The 21,282-nt window shown below is 45.7% G+C and overlaps 1 protein-coding gene across 8 annotated transcripts in view; it reads right to left on the bottom strand.

Moving 5' to 3' along the window:
• LOC133138029 (histone-lysine N-methyltransferase 2C-like) overlaps nucleotides 1-21,282 on the bottom strand; it is a 122,949-nt gene that overhangs the window by 15,360 nt on the left and 86,307 nt on the right. For 7 of the 8 annotated variants that reach the window (XM_061256509.1, XM_061256506.1, XM_061256508.1 and 4 more), the window contains 17 exons: nucleotides 19,472-19,603; nucleotides 18,317-18,349; nucleotides 18,086-18,226; nucleotides 17,533-17,683; nucleotides 16,426-16,640; nucleotides 16,210-16,283; nucleotides 14,973-15,203; nucleotides 12,161-14,308; nucleotides 11,686-12,002; nucleotides 9,579-11,332; nucleotides 9,193-9,304; nucleotides 8,815-8,896; nucleotides 8,478-8,541; nucleotides 8,016-8,248; nucleotides 5,508-7,124; nucleotides 4,740-4,910; nucleotides 517-681 (listed from right to left, as the gene is read on the bottom strand). In XM_061256509.1, coding sequence (XP_061112493.1) covers nucleotides 517-681; nucleotides 4,740-4,910; nucleotides 5,508-7,124; nucleotides 8,016-8,248; nucleotides 8,478-8,541; nucleotides 8,815-8,896; nucleotides 9,193-9,304; nucleotides 9,579-11,332; nucleotides 11,686-12,002; nucleotides 12,161-14,308; nucleotides 14,973-15,203; nucleotides 16,210-16,283; nucleotides 16,426-16,640; nucleotides 17,533-17,683; nucleotides 18,086-18,226; nucleotides 18,317-18,349; nucleotides 19,472-19,603 — 7,640 coding nt within the window. The remainder of the gene's footprint in view (nucleotides 1-516; nucleotides 682-4,739; nucleotides 4,911-5,507; nucleotides 7,125-8,015; nucleotides 8,249-8,477; nucleotides 8,542-8,814; nucleotides 8,897-9,192; nucleotides 9,305-9,578; nucleotides 11,333-11,685; nucleotides 12,003-12,160; nucleotides 14,309-14,972; nucleotides 15,204-16,209; nucleotides 16,284-16,425; nucleotides 16,641-17,532; nucleotides 17,684-18,085; nucleotides 18,227-18,316; nucleotides 18,350-19,471; nucleotides 19,604-21,282) is intronic. The other variant, XM_061256503.1, reaches the window with a different exon arrangement.

Raw genomic sequence — 21,282 nt, forward strand, 5'->3', positions numbered from 1 at the left:
ACTAAAGTGACTGACAAGCCCACAGTCAGATGAGACTGAAATGGCAAAATGATTAATTCATTGCTGTAATTAATTTTTTATTAATTAATTACTTCCACCCATTACTTCCGTCCGAGGCCATGAATTATACATGCAGAGTGCCAAGCCAAAGGCCATATGCGATCCTTCAAGAGCAACTTCAAGAGCTGCTGGCTTTACAACTCATCTTACTCAACATGAAATAACAATGAATCAGTAAGAAATGAATAACACTACTGCTAGTTAATGTTAATAATAATAATAATAATAATAATAATAATAATAATATCATCATTGTTATTATCATCACCATCGACACGCCTGAGAAAACTACAGCAGCTGGGCTGCTGTCTACTCAGTGAGTCCAGTCTGATCCAGTTCTGAGGGCTAGTCATTTGTGCAAGTTTATGCCTCATACATATCAGACCAAAGCACACAGCACTCCATCCTAATTGGGTGAGATACCGGTGAGGTCATGTCAGGGGGCCGTGGCCTCACCTTGTAGATGAGCTGGGAGTAGTAGTCCGACACTCCGTCCAGCGAGGCGCTGCCGAAAGTTCCAGAGAGGCGGCTCTCCCCGTTTAGCTGCCCGCTCCCGTAAGGGGGGAAATGTGCGAAGTTCACCCCTATCAGAGGCTCCATCAGGGGCAGCAGGGAGAGTTGCTAAAGGGGAAGGCAAGACAAACTTCACTTTCAACTTCTGCAACCTCTCACTGCCACGTTTCTCTTTTTAAAGCAGTTATTTATCCTCCGTCATCACCCTGTCCCCCCGAGACATGCTTTACCTTAAACTGGGCATGCTCTGTTCTGGAGGCCCACAGTGTCTACTGGTTTTGACTCGTTTCAACAGTTCAAACCTAAGAATTTCTGACTGAAAGGAAACTACAAAAACCGGCAACTACCACTGCATCCTCTCATCAGTTTGACGCACCTATCGTAGATGTGCGTTTGAAACCTTCCGCATACGAAATACATATTAGTCATACTAAACACATTTATGGTAGCAGTAATAGCTTAGTATCCCAGACTTGCAATTTGTGGTCATGACTGGCTTGTTTCCATGGAGACCTCTGTTTGAAACAGGTATATTTATTAATGTCTAATAGGGCTATAAATCACATTGAATCTGTTTTTCTACAGAGTATAATCAAACGATAATCTGAAAGTGACTGCAGGGGAGAACAATTCATTTTCTTTTGTTTATAATTTTAGAATAACTACTGAAATGTTTTATTTAAATTCAGAAATTCCATTAACTGCATTTCCCATATTTCTTCTCACCATACGGTAATTAAAATATAACAGAAAACTGTAATTAAGCAGGTGCATTAATTAAAATAGTAAAATAGAAAAAAAACACCAAACACCAAAACTCCACTGCTAGTGCTAATGCTAAAAAATACTGTTATTTAATATTCATGTTCCACACTCAACCTCAGTAGCATACATGTGTATGCATGTGTGTATGCATGCGAGTGTGCACGTGTACGTGTGTGTGTGTGTGTGTGTGTGTGTGTGTGTGGGTAATGCATGCATTCATAAAAATAAAAATAAATAATTATTTATGTAAAGCTTAATATTTTAAATATTTATTCTTTTTAAATTAAACTACATATGTTGATAGATTAATCTTCACTAATGACTGCATAGCTACTGATGCATCTCAGGCTCCAGATTAAACAAATATGCATTTTCTATCAAGAACCACAAAGGCAATAGGATTTCCATCTTTTCACTGGGTTTGCTACCTAGCTTCTTGCAGCCAGTCATTACGTGCTGTTAGAACGGTACATTCATTTGCTCTGCAGTAACAGCTGCAGTGATGCATGAGGGCGGATTGGGTGGAAAGCACACACGTATGACGGGGTGATAGATGATTACCGAGGGCATTGGTAATCACCATCACGATCAATGCATCCCCCGGGTAGTTTCATTTTCAACAGTCTCGCCTAGCACCAAAAAGAGACGCTGCGCTCTTGACGAGAACTGAACATTCTGATCTCACCATGACTCACTCTACTTTGAATGCATGAATAGTCACAACACATGCAGTTCCAATAAAAAACCCTTAAAAACTAGTCTAATTTCTGCAGATTTTGGATAACTTTCCTATGTGATACATTTTCAGTCATGTAAAAAAATAGCAGTACAACATCAGTAACCTGATGAACTGCTGTTATTAGTAGTAGTGATATTTCTGATACTTCAAATACACTACTACATCTACAAATAAAGTAAGAGAAAAACAAGAGACCCAACTGTCATGACATGCACGCTGCTTGTTCTGAGTAATTGACTCATTCATTGAAAGGGGCATGTTCAAAATTCAAAAGGAAATTCATTAATTCTGTGAAAAAACAGGTGTCATTTATTGTCTTTTATTAAGGCAGAATGTTATAAAATATATTTCCTTCTGAATTGCTAAGTAAAATGGGCTGTTCAAAACATTGTTTGGAGGAACGTCATTTGATTAAAAAGTTGATTGGAGAGGGGAAAAATGCAGCAAATTATAGGATTCTCAGCTAAAATGATCTCAAATGCTTTAAAATGGCAACAAAAACCAGAAACATGCGGAAGAAAACAAGCAACTACTGTTAAAACGGATCAAAGAATAGTCAGAATGGCAAAGCTTCAGCCATTCATCAGCTCCAGAAAGATCAAAGATGATCTACAATTACCTGTAAGTGCTGTTACAATCAGAAGACATTTGATCAAAGCTAAGCTAAGAGCAAGAAGCCCCCATAAAGCAAAAAATGGCATGGGTAGTTTCATTTTCAACAGTCTCGCCTAGCACCAAAAAGAGACGCTGCGCTCTTGACGAGAACTGAACATTCTGATCTCACCATGACTCACTCTACTTTGAATGCATGAATAGTCACAACACATGCAGTTCCAATAAAAAACCCTTAAAAACTAGTCTAATTTCTGCAGATTTTGGATAACTTTCCGATGTGATACATTTTCAGTCATGTAAAAAAATAGCAGTACAACATCAGTAACCTGATGAACTGCTGTTATTAGTAGTAGTGATATTTCTGATACGTCAAATACTTTACTTGTAGATGTAGTAGTGTAAGAGAAAAACAAGAGACCCAACTGTCATGACATGCACGCTGCTTGGTCTGAGTAATTGACTCATTCATTGAAAGGGGCATGTTCAAAATTCAAAAGGAAATTAATTAATTCTGTGAAAAAACAGGTGTCATTTATTGTCTTTTATTAAGGCAGAATGTTATAAAATATATTTCCTTCTGAATTGCTAAGTAAAATGGGCTGTTCAAAACATTGTTTGGAGGAACGTCATTTGATTAAAAAGTTGATTGGAGAGGGGAAAAATGCAGTAAATTATAGGATTCTCAGCTAAAATGATCTCAAATGCTTTAAAATGGCAACAAAAACCAGAAACATGCGGAAGAAAACAAGCAACTACTGTTAAAAGGATCAAAGAATAGTCAGAATGGCAAAGCTTCAGCCATTCATCAGCTCCAGAAAGATCAAAGATGATCTACAATTACCTGTAAGTGCTGTTACAATCAGAAGACATTTGATGAAAGCTAAGCTATGAGCAAGAAGCCCCCGTGAAGCAAAAAATGGCATGAGCAGAATTGGTTAAAATTTGCCAAGGAACACATCGATTGGCCCAAAGAGAAATAGCATAACAGTACGTCAGATGACCCCCGGGTACTGTATTCAAGCCACTGTACACTGTGAAGACAGTGAAGCATGGTGGCACAAAAATCATGCTATGGGGATGTTTCTCTTACTACAGTGTTGGGTTCATATACCAGGGATCATGGATCAGTTTGAATACATCAAAATACTTGAAGAGATTATGTTGCCGTATGCCAAAGAGGAAACGCCCCTGAAATGGGTGTTTCAACAAGACAATAACCCCAAACACACGAATAAGCGAGGAACATCTTGGTTCCAGACAAAATGGATTGAGGTAATGGAGTGGCCAGCTCAATCCCTCGACATTAACCCTATTGACAACTTGTGGAGTGACATTAAAAATGCAAAAAATCACAGGAACTGTGGAGTGTAGTTTGTTCATCCTGGGCTGAAATACCTGTTTCTAGGTGCCAGAAGTTGGTTGACTCGATGCAACACAGATGTGCAGCAGTTATCAAAAACAATGGTTATGCAACAAAATATTAGTTCAGTAATTTAAAGTGAAGTTAAATCTTAAAAAATGTATTCAGTTTATACAGTAATGCTTGAGTTTGAAGAGAAAAATGTCAAGACTGCCATTTTTTTGAACAGATTAATATTCATTTTCTTTGCTTCCAGTAAACGAATAACACAGACTTCATAAAATGTGTTAATGCTTTGATTTGGAATTGAATGTGTAATGTTTCCACTACATTTAACTAAAACATGGAACTAAAAGCTATTAAAAAATTGTGGCACTTAACTTTTTTTAACGCACTGCTATTTATTTGATCACAACTGTATATTATTTATTTTGAGTTGACATTCCCATGAGTATGTACTTCAAAAATGAGCCTGTTACTATTTTTGTAGGTTTTGGATTTTAATATATTTTGTGTCGAAAACATATATATATATTTTTTATGTTACTGGCATATAAAGGGTTAAAGCAGCAACCCAGATGTGGTTCACAATGAGCTCAACTGAACGTGAGGATTAGATCAACAGGGCCTGGATATGAGTACCTAACCAGAACCGAGAGGAACCTGTTTCCAACTGCCGTTCCACACCTGTTTCAGCTGTGTCATCAGCGTGTCAGTGCTGGAGTAGACCGCCTGTCGCTCCTCTTCCTCCTTCTTCCTCTTCTTGTAGCGAGAGGCGGGCTTCTCCCCGTTTTTGGGGGCCCTTTTGTTACGCTGCTTTTTCTTGTCCTGCTCCGGCTGAGGGTGTCCCGAGACCACCTGTGTGTGATGAGATGGGCATACTGATGTTCAAATCTTTTGTTATGGCTCTCGGGCTCAGCATTTCCTTTAGCATGTGATGCTACCGGAACAATTCAAATGTTTGCAGAAAATATTCACTTAAAAGGTAAATGTAGACATTTGGAGAAAATAAGTGAACAAGGAAATTCTAATATGCCAGCTCATTATGTGAAAGCAACTTGAATGGTTTCAAAAGGACTTTTCAATTTAAGGCTTATGAATTAAACAAAGAGATCAATAAATTTCATTCATTCATGATTCAGAATTACTTTTCCATTAATGTTTTATAGCACTTATCAGTTTCGCTTTTCTATCAGAACTTTGCTATGGCTTCAGCCTTACTCGAGAGAGAGGAGGAAATTAATCTCCAAAATGATTTCTCCCTTCCCACGAGATATAGTCTTATCCTCCCTGCCATAAGGATCACTTCCTTTAAATTTCTATTTCTGGGAAGAAATCCCTAGCTGTAATTTTCCAGGCTGCTGGTAAGTGCGTTTACTGGATGAGTCACAAGCTACGAGAACCTCGGACCCCGCACTTGCAATAACCTCGGCACTTTGCAGATTGAGTGCTCACCCCCGCGGCATTGGTGGAGCCAAGCTTGGGGAGGCCCCTGTTCTCTGGCGACTCCTCGTCCTCGGACCGCAGACTCTCGTCAGACTTCTGGTGGGGGAACGGCGGGGTCACACTCTTGTGCTTCAGCAGGTGCTTCAGCAGCTCGTTGCCAGACTCGCCCTTGTTGGCGTGCGCGGGGCTGTGGCCCGCCGGGCGGGGTGAGGTCCCATCCTTCCCATCCTCCACCTTGACGGCTCCGGCGGTCTGCTCCAGCTTGGGGTCCCGGGGCCCAAGGCACTCGCTGGCCTCCACCCTCTCCAGCTTGATGTTGCTGAGGATCCTGTCCGTCTGCGAGCCCAGGCCTGAAGAGCGACCTGGGCCTCCTCCGCTGCCCCCGGACAGCTGGCGCTCCAGCTCAGAGGGGGGCAGGCCTCCCAGGGAGCCCGGCGTGGAGCAGCCAGGGAGAGGCTCAGAGGGGTCGGACTCCCCTAGGTGGAGGGCAGTCCGGGTGGGTGTGGAGGAGGTGTCAGACACGCAGGGGGTTAGTGGGGCGGTCAGGTCAGAGTGTGGGGTGGAAGGTGTCTTTACAGAGTCGGCATCCTCGTCCTTCTTCTTCTTGCGGTTCCTCTTCTTCTTCCCCTTCTCCTCGGGGATGATGTTGGAGTAGAGCTGGATCAGCGACTGGCCCGACCCAGGGTAGTTGGGGGGAAGGGGCGTGGACGGCTCCATCCCAAAAGGATGCCCGTCCCCTCCTCCCTGCATCATCATGCCCGGTCCCATGAACCTTGGTGGTCTGGGCTGACCGGGCACAAAGTTAGGTCCCTGTAGGGCAGGGTTGCCAGGTTGGAAGTTGGGACCCATCTCAGGGCCAAAGACCCCATTGCCCACCATAGGCCTGCGCTCCCCACCCTGCATGTAAGGGCCACCAGCGTGAGGGCCCATGAATCCCTGCTGCTGGGGGAACATCTGCCCCATCTGCTGCTGCTGCTGCTGTGGTAGCAGAGGCCTAGGGGGTTGCATGAAATCTTGGGGCAGTTCCGAGCTGTAAAAGGCCATTTGGGAGAGGGGCGCATGGTTAGCATTGTTGTCGGCTCCCAGCATGCCCTGCTGTTCCATCTCCAGGCGCTGCTGCAGGGCACGTTGTCGCTCTACCTCCTGCATGAGCTGCACACGCTGCCTCTCCTGCTGCTCCCGCAGACGCTCCTTCCGCTCCCTCTCCTGGAAGCCCTCGCTGAACGGGTTGTTGTCGTCAAACTTCACGTGAGGGGAATCCCCGGCCGGCGGAGCGGGCGTTCCCCCGGCCATGGGTGGTGGCTGCTGGGGAGCCTGGGGAGGGTTGGAGGGTGGTGCTGGCTGGGGTGGGGCAAGGCTGGGCATCCTGGGCCCACCCATGGGGAGGGGGGCTCCGGGGTGCCATCCTGGCGGCGCATTGGGCATCCGGGCTGGATTGGGCTGTCCCGGGTGGGGCTGCATCTGCATCATGGAGTTCATGACAGGCTGGTTCATGGGGGCGCCCCCCGGCATGATGCCTGGCTGGGCTGGTACCCCCGGCATGCCAGCCTGCTGCATGGCACACTGCTGCTGCTTCACACGGTACTCCTCAATCAGCTCGGCGTGCTCCTTCTGCTGCTTTCGAATCTGAGCACAAGACCACAAGAGAGTGGGGTCAGGAGAAATGCACACAGAACCGTCCAATCGCTGGAACATTCTAGAAAAGCTGCCAGAAAAGGCCTTGGGAGGGAATCTGACCGAGAATAATGGCGGCCTCTAAGCTACCGTCTCAAGGGCACCTGAATGGGCAAAACCACTGCAGTCTTTTACAGAAGAGATGTGTAAAATAAAGGCAAAGAAAGGACAAGTGGGGGTGTTTGACTTGTTCTCATAATTTCCAAAATTACTGATTTTGCTGATCTCAATCGAGGAAGACAAGTTCGAATAAGCTCATAAATGAAAATAACCATCAGGGTCTCAGGACAAACCGTCCTAATGCAATGATGAGAATGGAGAAGAAGACTGCCGCTCAATTGTGTTTTGAGTTATGTTGAATAGTGGATATAAAATGATTGCTTCTCTGTTCTTGCACTCCGTAACTTTTATATATCCAGGCAACACTCTTCTTTAGAATAGACTTTTCCCAGCCTTATAAAATAAACCAGGGCATAAAAATATATGCCCTGTACAAATCCTAAGTACAAATCTTATAAACACTTCATTAAACTGCAGACCTGATCACCGTTATAGTATCATAAATGCAAAATAAAATTGTGGTGCCAGATTACATTAACCTTTAACCATGCAAGTACAAGAGTATGACATTGCTGTGCAAGTAATTACAGAAGTGCCGAGAGCTTTTAATACAACACATACTGTGCAATCTGATGTATTAGGTTCACAGGAATGACATATACATTAAATGGCACAGTTGGAAAGATAGGGTATACATCTGCTGTTGCCAGACACATGCATACATACAGACCGTCAAAATGTGTCCCCGGTATCTTTGGGTCAGAGCTGTTCCCCATTCTTTACCTGCTCCAGCTGCTTCTGCACTATGCCTTGCTGCTCAGTCACATGCTTAAGCTGCTCTGCATCTTCTTCTGGAAACTCCCGCCCAGCCTTCTTGGCCGTGCGCTGCTTGGCAGAAAGGGCCTTTTTAGATTTCCTGTGGGCCCCAATCTGCTCTTCCAGAAACTTCTGCTGCATCTGGAGCAGCTGCTGAGTCTCCTTGAGCCAGTCCTCATACTGCTTCTTCTGAGCATCATCTGCAAAGGGGAACTTGGGCATTATTTATCTCTGTGGATGTGCATTTGCATTCATACTCTTAATAGTTGATTGCTTAATACTAGAGTAAGTTTACAGAATTCGTCATTATTTCCAATGCCAACAAACTTCACTATAGTATGTGTTGTTGCTTGATATATCATCCATGCACATGTATAACAAATAACCTAAAATAAAATATGCAAGAATTAAATCAGGGAATATACTTACTGACAAATCCTGGGCCAAAATTTGGAGGATTTGGTCTTGCCATGTGCGGTAGCAACTTGCCATCCTACAAAAAAAAATAAAGGAAAAAAATATATATCTTGAAACTGCAAGACTTTTTGTAATGAAACAGAAACTGAAGTTTCATTAACTCTATACTGCGTGGAGCTATGACCTTTCAATAACTGTAAATCAACTGCAAATTAACAAAACAAAAGATGTTGCCCTCCATAAAAATGAGTGGCCAAATTGTGACTTGCTGTTAAGCCATGATAACTCTACCCAATCTGGAGATCATGCAGCCTGACCCTGCCATTATAGCTAAAAGCAATGAACTTACCATTCCAACAGCCTGTTGGTGGACAGGCACATTATCAGGGTTCTCTGGGGGTGGTACCTGCTGAGGACCCAACTGAAACCTGCTGACACATACCATCATGTAACTCATGTTAAATGTACACAAAGGAGTATCTGTTCATCATACATACATACATACAGTATGCTCCACAATCCCATAATTAGTACAAAGAATCAAACGCAAAGCGTTTATAAGCACTTCTTCGGTTAACCAAGAGGTCCAGCATAAGATGACTAAAAAGGACCTAATGAGTGTTCATACAGATTTCTCATAGTGTTGCAAGTGTTATAAAGCTGTTATGCAAGTTCCATGATTTCTAGAATACATTTTAAGCAGTACCAACTGATGATCCACAAATACCTGTTCATGACCATGGGCGGCATCCCCATGTTGTTCTGCACCATCACTTTGTTGATTCCCTTCAAGGCAACCATCTTTGCTTTCATGATAGGATCAGTGATTGTATCAATGTCTGTAAGATTTAAAAGACACAGCTTCAGTAAAACGATTTTGAGTTAAATAAAATGATCTACTTATTTTATGGATTTGTTCTCAGGGGGAATGGGGGGGGGGGGGGGGGGGATTATAAAATAACATAAAATATGTCACTTTTTAAATGTCAATGAATTTATTCTTTGCTTGTTTTCTAAAAATTCCAGACCTAATCTATTGTAACCTAAAACATGGTTGGCTATGCAGTCTTTGCCTAAGAAGGTGAATGCTTGTGACATGACCCGGGGCCTTACCGATGTTGGGAAAGAAGGAGTCACTGGACCGATGGCGGATCATAGCTTGCATCTGCCTCTGCTGCTGCTGTTCCTGCCTCTCTTGGTCAAGGAGGTCCTGCAGGAGGAGGGGCTGCTCATCTAAAAGGAGGGGTCTGTTTTGCTGTCCTTGCTGGCTCATGATCTGAGAGAACATAGCCTGCTGAGCCTGACTCATATTGCTGTTAGCCAGCGGCTGGTTCCCAACAGGGAGCATTTGATCCACTGACGAGGGTGCTCCAAAGTTCTGGCAAGAAAGCTGTCCCTGCAAGATGTTGGGATTTGCCAGCGGAGCTCCCTGTGAGGGGTCCGCCATTGGGCCCATGCTAAGGCCAGGGTTCATTGCATGTTCCGTTGTTTGTCCAGCCAGCATCATAGCACTGGGATTCTGTGACACTTGACTGGATTGAGCTGTTGGGTTGCTCTGATCAGGACAAACAGGCCCAATTTGGGTATCCTCAGTCTTTTCCTTGACAAGCAAGCTAGAGAGGACTGGGGTAGAGTCAGAGAGGGTGCTGGTACAAGCTTGCTGGCCAGACATTCCAGAAAGGTTTAGGTTGTTTCCGTGGCCCTCTTGAGGAAGTGCCGTCTCCTCATTATTTTGATGTTTAGAGGTCTCCTGTCCCTGCAAAAAGCAGTCTTTGCCTTCCGTTTTGATAGTCTGCTCTGTGCACAGCTCATTGGCACGCTGGCAACTGCCCTCCTGTTTGATCTGGCTGAAAGACTGTGCCGCATTATCAGATTTGCACTCCCTGGAATCTGCCGTGAACTGGGAAGATGACCCAGAACCACCAGCACAAGCATTTCTTTTCTCCGAGAGTGCCTTCTGAAGATCCGAAGTCTCACCATGGTCATCAATGGGATCACTGAGATCCAGTTCTTCATTGAACATGTCCTTCTTGTCCTCAAGGTCCAGCTCGGGATCTGTGTAGGCAATAATGTCAAACTTCCCTGACCTCAAAAAGTCATCCAGATGCAAGTCGTTAGTCTCAAGGTCCAAGTCTTTGCCATCATCAGGGTCAAGGTTGAGGTTCTCCAGATCCGCATCGACCAAATCTTTCACCTCTACATCTTCCAGGTCTTTCACAGCTGAATCGTCGGCATCCAGCTTTTCCTCAATCGCATCTGCAGTGGTTATAGGGATTTCCTCAGGTTGTTCAGCCGATGCTTGGGGGAGAAGCATAGTTGGAGCAGCGGAGAAGGATTCATTGGGGTTCGGATGGCTCTGAGATCGCATTAGTGGCGGGTGTTGAGGCCCGGTGTTCATTTGCATGTGCTGATGGTGTAGGTTCTCCATACTGGATGACATATGCATCTGGCCACCCATACCCAATGGCTGACTCATCGCAGGATCCAACATCCTGGGACCCTGGTTCACAGGGAACCCAATGTCGGGTCCACCCATTAACCCTTGCTGCCTCTGAGCGGGATCCATGATGTTGCCAGCCATAACAGGGGGTCCAAAGGGAAGCCTCATCCTGCTTTCAGGAGCCCTGTGGCGGAGCTCTATGAAGGGCTGCCCCATGATGTTGTGCTGCTGCATCGGTATGCCTCGTGGGGGAAAGTGCTGGGGAAGTCCCGTCACATTGTTACCCATGGATCTGGCCAAGTCAACAGATGCAGACCTCCGCATCTGAGGGGGGAGGTCCATCATAGGTGCCTGCATCTGGAGAGGAGGGTTCAGGAAGCGCTCCTGTCCTCCATGGGGACCCTGCCCACCAGGGGGATATGCAAACCTTCGAAAGGGGACAAAAAAAAAAAAAAACTCAAGCATTGAAATAAGAATCTTTGACAACTTTACTCTACGGGCGACAGCGCCTCACATGTATGACAAGATAACTTCATGCAAGTTCTTTCTTCAAGCCAGAGCTGTCATCAAAATAAACATGTTCCATATTATGTTTTATCTACATCAGCAATCACCAAATCTGGACCTCAAATCCAAATATGGCCTTGGTTTTCTTTTTTCCCCAGGTAATTAGTTGAGCAATTAGTGCTACTGATTGGCCTGACTGATGATCTCTGATCTACATTGTACAAACAAACTTGCATCAGGTTGTCTCTCAATAAAGTGATCACTGAAACCAACCTGGGCCCATGTGGCCTCATGCCCATACTGGCAACATCTCCAGGATACTGGGGCCTGACGAAATGGCCTTCATTAGGAAAAGATGCCCGTCTGTCCCCAGAGAAGGGCCCAGGGTACCTCAGGGGACCCCTCATTCCTGGGTAGGGAGGTGGCGGCCTGCTGAACATCTCGTTGTGCTGGCTGGGGTTTTCCTGCGACCAGTGGCGGGGGGTTCCAGGACCAGCAGCTACACCTGGCTCCTGCAGACCCTTCTCTTGGCGAACCGCATTCTGTTTCTGCTGATGCTGTTTTAGGATCAGTTCTCGTATTCTCTGGCGCTAAACAATGACAAAAAAAAAGACATGAGTACAACTTCAAACTTGATTTATGGAGTCATTATTCCACATTTGACAAAAGCAACTTGTAAAAACAACCTGGTGAAATGGATGAGAATGTGGAAATTAGAAGAACAATCCAACAACATATAAGATCTCACCTGCACCTGTCTGAACTTCTCTTCTGTATCCACAGGACCAGCATTATGGGCTTCAGCGGCTGCTCCAGTACTTTGTGGAAGGGTTGAGAACTGGCCCAAATCCTGGGAGTTTCCATCCTGTGACATCCCTTGGTCGTTCATGTCATGAGATAGCCTATCCCCAGAAGGTGGCCGTGGGGTCATAGGGGACTGCTCATAGGGATCATGCACAGGTGTCTGGTTAGGCATATGAGATGGAGAAAATCCATTGTCTGACATCCCAGAATGCTTTGGTGTCTGAGAGCCAGGGGCAGCCGGCCGCACAAAGGTCTCCTGCATTCTAGCCTGAGGTGGTGAGAAAGGGTCCTGACTAGACATGGGTCCAGACCTTGAGATTGGTCTGTTGAACCCATCAGGGCCTGCTCCAGGCCTCGGAGTTCCTGGAGGTTGCACATAGGGGTCACACAGTACTGGGCGGGGAGTCCCAGGTGGCTGCATATATGGGTCATTACTCAAAGGCCTTGGGGTCCCTGGAGGGTGGGCATAGGGGTCAGAGTTTCTCTGGCTGCCAGGTGATTTAGAGAATCTCTCTGCTGCTATAGGCCTCGGGGTGCCGGGAGGCTGGGCATAAGGGTCTGCTGAATGCGAGGGGGACGGCTTTTGATTGGGAGGCTGCTGTAGGTACAGTTCTACAGCAACTGGACGGTTACTGGCTGAGGGGGGCGGAGGGTAAGGGCTTGATGAAGGCCTTGGGGTGCCAGGAGGTTGAGCATAAGGATCAGGTTGGGGTCGAGGGGTACCTGGTGGTTGGGCATATAGGTCAGCTTGGGGCCGAGGAGTACCTGGCGGTTGGGCATAGGGGTCAGCTGGGGGACGAGGAGTACCTGGTGGTTGGGCATAGGGGTCAGAAGAGGGTCGCGGGGTACCTGGAGGCTGGGCATAAGGGTCAGATGAGGGTCGTGGAGTACCTGGCTGTTGAGCATAAGGGTCAGGCATGGATTGGGAGTAATCAGGCCTTGGGGTAGGAGGAGCATGGGCATATGACTCTCTCAGAGGTTCGCGGGCTCCAGGCTGGGTGAAGGGGTTGCCTTGTGGATGGCGCACCATCCTTGGAGGGTTGGGGAAGCAGTCATTCATCAATGGACGGGGAGTGAGGGGAGGATGTGCATATGGATCACATGGCTGATTTTGAGAGACTGCATCTGGGGGCCTGGGGGTCAGCATGGGTCTCTCGTATGGGTCAGACCCACGACGGGGTGCCAAAATCATGGAGCTGTATGGGTCCTGCGATTGAGGGGGTGGCATTGGCATTTTGAACACAGACACAGACCCGGACTCATTGCTTCCAGGGATAGGAGTCAAAAGGGGCCTGGAGTAGGGATCTGACAAAATCATTTTGTTTTGAGACATCCGTTGGTAGACCTCATTCCGAAGAGCAGGCCTGACAAAAGTATCACCGGCTATGGAGCTCATCGCTTGCCTTCCATGCTGTTCAAGGCCGGGACTTGGCCTTGGGGGTCCCATAGGCTTTAAAAATTGGTCTGCGGCTGTAACAGGTCTGGGGGTGTCAGGTGGCTTTGCATATGGGTCACTGCTCATGGACGTTGGTGAGCCAAAGGACTCATGAGCCGGCGAGGGTCGCCCCCTTTCCTGCGGCTCTGACAAAGATCGTGGGGACTTGCCGGACTCAGAGTTTCTCCGGGGTGTACTCGACCCCAAGGGTGGTGGCCTCGGAGTCCCTACCATTTTCGCGTATGGGTCCCATGGGGAGGACGGTCTGGAGCCGGATGAACCCGGAGAGAACACTTGTGGGGATTGTGGCTGGGATGACTGACCCTGCAGGCAGGCATCCTGGGCCGGTGTCCGGGACCCCGCAGGGGGAGGGGGTGGAGGACGCAAGAAGACGTCATCACTGAGACCTGACGCTGATGGTCCTGGTAGCGGCGGCCGGGAGAACCCATCTTTGCATGCTGCCTGCTGCACGGGGGACACATTCCCGTTGCTCCCTTGAGAAGTTGTGGGACTCTGGCTGCCGCTGCCAGAAGTCTCTCCATCTGGTTGACCACCCAGCTGCTGTTGCTGCTGTAGTTGCTGCTGTTCACTCTTCATCTGCTCCAGCTTCTGCGTGGCTTCAATCTTGGCTTGCTGCTTGCTTTTCTGCCTCATTTGCTGTCAGCCAAAGACAAACACATAGTTTATTGATCATTTCATTTATACTGGGTGTAGTAGAACTTGTGATGGGCTAGTGGTATGCCCAGGAACTCTCACTCTCACTTGAAAATTTAATCGCTAGCTTCTACTCATTATTGCTCCAATTTAACTGGTCTTATTACTTCTTGCCAGGCATACAGCAGAGCATAGCTTTGCCAGAGACCTTTTCCAGGGATTTTTATCACTGGAGGTGCCTGGCTGCAAAGCCCAAAAAGTATACAGATTAGAGAATTTATTCTGCTTTACTCTTATAATTTATTTTATGGCTCTTAACACACCCTCGCTTTCGATTTAACTTTACTTTTATTGACAGCCGACAACTGGGAGGCAACACAGCACCATAAGTATTCTGTTACAGCTTGTTGACGCATGTTATTCCATCTCTAAACCCTGTGCAATCACTGTTATGGGCCACAATAACCACAGAAGCAGAAAAGCAGCATTTCACCAAACAGCTGCCATCAGCTGCTCCAAAATCTTGAGGCTGCCATTTCTATACAGAAGAGAACACTTGTGAGCCTTCTCCAATTCTGCCCCCAAATTACAGCGCCAGAAACCTGAGCCAATGCTAGGGGGCGCTCCACTCGGGCAGTAGAGCACAGGCTGAGCACACACTCCCCACCTGTCGAAACTTCCACTCCTGCTCATGCTCAGACTCCTTGTGCTTCAGTGGGTCCTTGAAGAGGGAATCTGTCTCCATGGTAACGATGGGGTCAAAGGTGTCTGGCGGCTGCTGTGGGTGCTGCTGCTGTTGCTGCTGCTGCTGCTGCTGCTGCTGCTGTCGTTTGATAGACTCATTTGACAGCTGAACTTTATTTATGCGAAGGGCAGCCCTGTTATCCCTGGCCTTTTGCTGAAATGCAAAAACACACACACACACACACACACACACACACACACACACACACACACACACACACACACACACAGAAAGAGAGAGTGTATTTCTGTTAGCACAATGCAAAAAATCTTTTCCACGGTCATATAAGATAGCAGAAGTGCTAAGCTTTTTAAAATAGAATTTTGAATCCCACGAGTAGAGTCCCCCAAATTTTCTACCTGCTAGACAAATTCATTTCATTATTATTTAAGTTAATTACTGGAGGCACTGTGAGTGGCAGTGGTGATAAGTGTGATTCCTTTGTTAATCATTGAATTGCAGAATTTCTCTCAACGTGTGGAGAACACGTCTACTGAGGCCACTCATAAATTAGCCTGAGGCCAATGGGGACATTTAAAACAGAAGTTATTAGAGACACAACAGGGAGAAAGAGAGATTGCATGGTCAGACATTTTGAAGTCCAGACTGCTGTTGAAAAAAGCACCCGCTCCCCCCCTCCTCACTGCCCTGCCTGAAGTACTGCCTTTTAAGCACAGAACCCATAGGACAAATTTTCAAAAGCAAAGACAAAGTACTCGGGGGACCTGAAACGCTTTCAGAAACATGAATTGCAGAGAACAAAACCATGTGCAAACACTTGCATTAGCATCCTCCCAAGTGACCTCTCCAAAGACTATTTTAATAAGAAATCTATTTTGCAATATGACTAATTTGCTTTCAAAGTAAGAGAGCACTACCATCTCCAGGTTGTGCAGCCCATTCTTACAATAGAAAGATAAATAGAAATTGGTCTGACAGGAAGGAGGCGGTCACAGTTCCATAATAGGCACATGGCCATTAGCTGAAACTTCTAGTTTTTTATTTCAAATGAAATAATTTCTACTTCATATCTTATATTCATATGTCTTTCTCTTCTTTATTTTTAAAATTTTATTTATGGAACTAGAAAGTGTGCTAGACCGCCACCGCCACCAACAAACAAACAAACAAACAAACAACAATTCAGAAGATGCCTTACCACATATGGAGCCCTTTCCTGGGAACTCGCTTTCCTCCACAGTTTAGCGATTTGTTTAACTCTCGTAGACCAGTCTGAGGCAGAAAAACAAACAAAAAACAAAAAAAACAAAAAAACATATCGGGAGATTAGAATACACAAGACAAAGGAAAAAAACACACTGGTACTGAATTCTATGCAGTAGTTTCACAGGCCAGCTGAGCCTCAGTGACTCACCGGGAAACTCATCCCGGAGGTTTGGGAAGTTGACATTGGTGTAGAGGACAGGGGCCACAGTGGCCATCTCCCCCAGAGTCTCCTCTTTCTCCCACTTCAGCGTGCTCCTCTGGGCATTGGACATAGTGTCAGCCTCCCCCTCCAGTGGAGGGGCAGGGCCAGGCGTGCCCCAAGGGCCCGGTCCGTCTCTCCCCATTGGACTAAACTTCTTATCTCTGTGGAACACAATTACCACCACTCCTTATAAATCAGGTCTTTAAGATCTTACACTAGAAAAGCAAAATGTATCTACAATTTTTGAACACCAAAAGCACTCATGGGGTCGTATAATTCCTTAAATATACTTTGATACAATCTACTGAATTCTGTAAGCATGGCTATCCTCCCCCTCATTCTCCAGTTCACTTGCAATAACCTGATTCTTCTGAAATTAATTTGCCATGAATTCATTTAATAGCATATTACCCACATCTCCAGTATAACAAGAGGCAAATTCTTGGCAGAATAACAGTCTTTATGGTTTACTTCAGTTAAGATTTTATTTAACATAGTACAGTATCTGCCGAAATGACCTCAAGCACTGTAATTCTCCATTCAGAAGGGTTATGGTGAACCCACTTTTGCCTCAATAAAGAAAGTGGAAATAAACTTCTCAGCACAAATACATTCTTTGTGCATCACTGGTCATGTATTTGCTAATAATCTGCTAAAAGAAAATAATAATCTGATGTTGGCTGTAATTGGTTGAAGTGCTAGGCATTTTGAGGAATGTCTGGACACCCAGTGCATGCTCCCAATTTGCTTAGAAGAGCTGGTGGAATTCAGAGAGATACTGTACATGGAAAATTACAAATATCCATAAATATATATATATATGTGTAAGTGGGGAGGAAGTCAGACTTATTATGTGCTGGATTGGCTGCACACTTCATGGGTACACCTAGAAATTTGAGCGAGTGATTTCAGAGTGCTGCCAAAGGCCAAGAACAGAGCACTCAACTACTATGTGTTTGATGAATGCAACACACACATTACAGAACAAATATTTAGTTTAGGGAAGGACAACCAAAGCGAGTTTCTGAAGCGATGGGAAAGAGATAGGTTTACCTTGCGTTATCAGGGAAGGGCAGCCGATGCAGGGGAGGGAAGGAACTGGAGACACAGGGTCCAGCTCCAGGGCTCAGAGGGGTCGCGGCAAAGTGGGGGCCACGTCCCATCATGCCGTTCATCATTGGCATCCGAGGAAACATGCCATTACCTTCGGGGGTTGAGAAAATGGTGAAAATAATTTAGAATTAAAATGCAGAAAATTCTATAGTCTAAAACATTTTCCTTCCCACTAAACACTGAATACCTTGAAAACGGAACCTGTTTGCAACAGACCATTAACAAAGAATACACAACTAATGTTTTTACCCTCAACTCACTAACCCAGTAACTCAAATGTGTCATATCAAAGTTCAGACCATTCAGACGACAAGCAGAAAGGCATCATGGACATTGACAAATCTTGCAGAGCAATTCCATAGAAAGATGCATCACATTCCATAGAAAGGCCATTGTGATATCACACGGTTCTAAAGAGTGCATTGGAAGAAGTCTAGCCCAGGGGGCAGTGAGGAAAGTGCTTCTCCTGGGTAGTTATGGGGCAGTAGTGTACCTGGATTGGACAGTGCCATGGCAGGGCCTGGCGGAGGAGGTACATTGCTGGAAGGCGGGGGCGGAACCAGCTGAGGAGACTGGCTGGTGTTGGGACTCAGCACAGCTGTAAAGAGCTCCTCTACATCCTTGCCCTCCAGTTCTGCAGAGGAGGCACAGTGAAGTCATTTAGCTGCTTTAAATGTCTTACCCACTTAACATATATTACAGTCACAAAGACGGGAACACACACCTGGAATTTTGTAGAGTTTGCTGAGAATGGCACCTGCAGGGACAGAACTGAGAATGAGATTTTGCGAGACATTCTACACATTCGCACATTAACCAGCATGTTCACACTTCATGTTCACGCATCTCAAAATGCCATCTTCGCAATCCCTCTCCCTCTGTTGGTTTCTAAAAGTTAAAAGAATTGTATATGGTCCCTCTTGGTATGAGGGGAGGTACACAGGAGCTTCATTAGGAACACTATACTAATACTGGGTAGGGCTCTTTGTGGCATGGCATGGATTCCACAACATGTTGAAAACATTCATTTGAGATTCTGTTCCATGTTTACTTGATAGAATCACGCAATTTCTGCAGATTTGTCAACTGTGCATTCATGTTGTGAATCTCCCCTTCTACCACATCCCAAAGGTATTCTATTGGATTCAGATCCGGTGACTGGGAACGCCACTGAAAAACTCTGAACTCATTGTAATGTTCATGAAACCAGTTTGAGACTTTTGCTTTGTGACATGGGGCATTATCATGCTGGAAATAGACATTAGAAGATGGGTACACTGATGCACATGGTCAGCAACAATACTCAAATAGGCCGAGGCATTCCATCGATGACTGATCGGTATTAACAAGCCCCACCACCTCCACCAGCCTGAACTGTTGACATGAGGCAGATGGGTCCATGGATTTATGCAGTTGGCGCCAAATTCTGACCCTACCATCTGTATGCCTCTGACTTCAAACCAGGCTACATTTTCCCAGTCTTCATCTGTCCAATTTTGGTGAGCCTGTGCCCACTGTAGCCTCAACTACTGTTGTATGTGAAAATCTCAGGAGATCAGCAGTTACAGAAATACTCAAACCAGCCCATCTGGCACCAACAATCACGCCATGGTCAAAATCACTGAAATCAAATGTTTTACCCCATTGTGTTGATTTGAACATTAACTGAAGCTCCTGACCCGTATCTGCATGATTTTATGCATTGCACTAATACCACATGACTGGCCGATAAGATAATTGCATGAATAAGTAGGTGTACTAATAAAGTGCTCAGTGAGTGTATACTCTTATACATGCAGTGCTTTCGATAGCTTGAACTGATCGGTTTCCCTCTACAAAGAGAAATTCTAGCAAATGAAAAGGAGGCTCTCTTGCTGACCGTCAGTGACCATCTTGTCCAGTTCTGGGCTGAGGATGTGGTCCAGCGGCTCTTCAGGCAGGGGGCGAGGCCCGCGGGCGGGCGGGGCCCGGGGAGTGGCCGAATCGTCCTCGATGGGACCGATGTCCAGGCCTGCTGGACACACACACAAGAGGTCCGCATTTATTTTTCCATCAGCCCCCGCAAAGCAATCACAGAGCAGCAGACAACAGCAAACAAGAGCAGATGTGAAATTTATTATCCGAGCGGTGAATTACATGCCCTCTAAGGCGCATGGTCGCCAGAAGAAGAAAAGCCTGGCCTTCATCTCATCTGGTTAAACAACCACTTCAGGATGCTTTCATTTATTTTCCTGGGCGACGTTATGGAACACTTCTCAAAGTCTGTCCGATCGAGCATGTACATTGAACCCCTCATTAATTGGAACCATGTCATCAACCCATATTATGCATACAAAACAGGGGGCTCAATCAATGGACACAGCATGCAATACGGCGCCTTGATTAACGGTAATGGTTCCTTTCATCATAAATCCTGAGAGGTACGGTATAGTGGTAGCTTATGGTGCCATGTCACTCTGCTGAATTTACTGATCCTGAGAACATGACTCAAAGAAGCTCAAGTTTTCAAGGGCACCTAGGGAGCTGATCCCTTCAAACTATAAATATATTATGACTATAAATCACGTACACACATCCATTTGGAGTTCTACATTTAGAAATATGGGGAACGTATGAAGGAAATATAATTCTGATACAGAGAGAATGAAACAGCACCTCGATTACGCATGTAGATGGGCTTTAGTGCAACCACGTTCATAACTGGAAAACCGTTTTCATTTAAACTCATGATTCAACAGCTTAATATGAGGCTTGTGCAATGGCATCAACCCTGGCGAAAGATGTTGGGGACACTTCCCATTCAAGCAGCCTACATGCTGCTGCCATGACACTGCATCGTAATAAGTGATGAGGACTAGATTCTATGCATTCTGTTTGGTGACAAGAAAGCCAATTATAGCCAGCCAGCTATACATCTTGGAGAAGAGTAATGTTTCTGACAAGAGCGACTGATAAATTGTCATTAGGTCAAACCAAACCTTTTCATTCAATCCACTTTCATTCCAGCAAAACCAAGGCAGCTTTACTCTGAGTGTTGAGAGGCCTGCATTACTTCCATTGTAATCTGTAATTGGCCATTAATGATCTCATATCAGGCTTTAGCTGATCTCTCTGCACTTCACTGCTTTCCTAGGTTAACTTCCCTTCGAGCAGTATCAGATCTGGCCTGATCCTTATCTGCCTTCAGACTCAGAATGATTAAAAAGTACTTCATCAATGCACAGAAACACAGGAGCAGATAGTAGGCAGACTAGCAGTGGCACAGGATGAAGAAAAGGTCTCTCCTACAGCAGGGCAGACCCTGACAGTGCATACAGGTACATTTTGTTCAAATATACCATCTTTACAAAAAAAAGTGGTTAATAATGTGCCTTCATGGTCAGAAATGCTGCAATTGTTAGCCATCAAGGCTGTTTTCTTACTAGGTCGGAATCAAGCTATTCAGACTGGCTGCTTGTTATTGACCAAGGCCTTTGAGAACTCGCGGGCATTGAATGCTTAATTCATCCATCTGTTGTGTGCATGTTCGCCGGCGCGTGCACACGCCACAGAACCTTGGCCGCGATCAGAAAAAACGGAAGGCGATATTGACGTTTTGGATTCTGCGAAATTACCGGCCACTGGACTGCTCATTCCGAGCTCAGAATGTGAAGGTGTCCTTGCCAGACACTTATGGGAAATTGTATTTGC

The sequence above is a fragment of the Conger conger genome, chromosome 9 (genome assembly GCF_963514075.1).
Source record: "Conger conger chromosome 9, fConCon1.1, whole genome shotgun sequence".
In the NCBI taxonomy this organism is placed as follows: domain Eukaryota; kingdom Metazoa; phylum Chordata; class Actinopteri; order Anguilliformes; family Congridae; genus Conger; species Conger conger.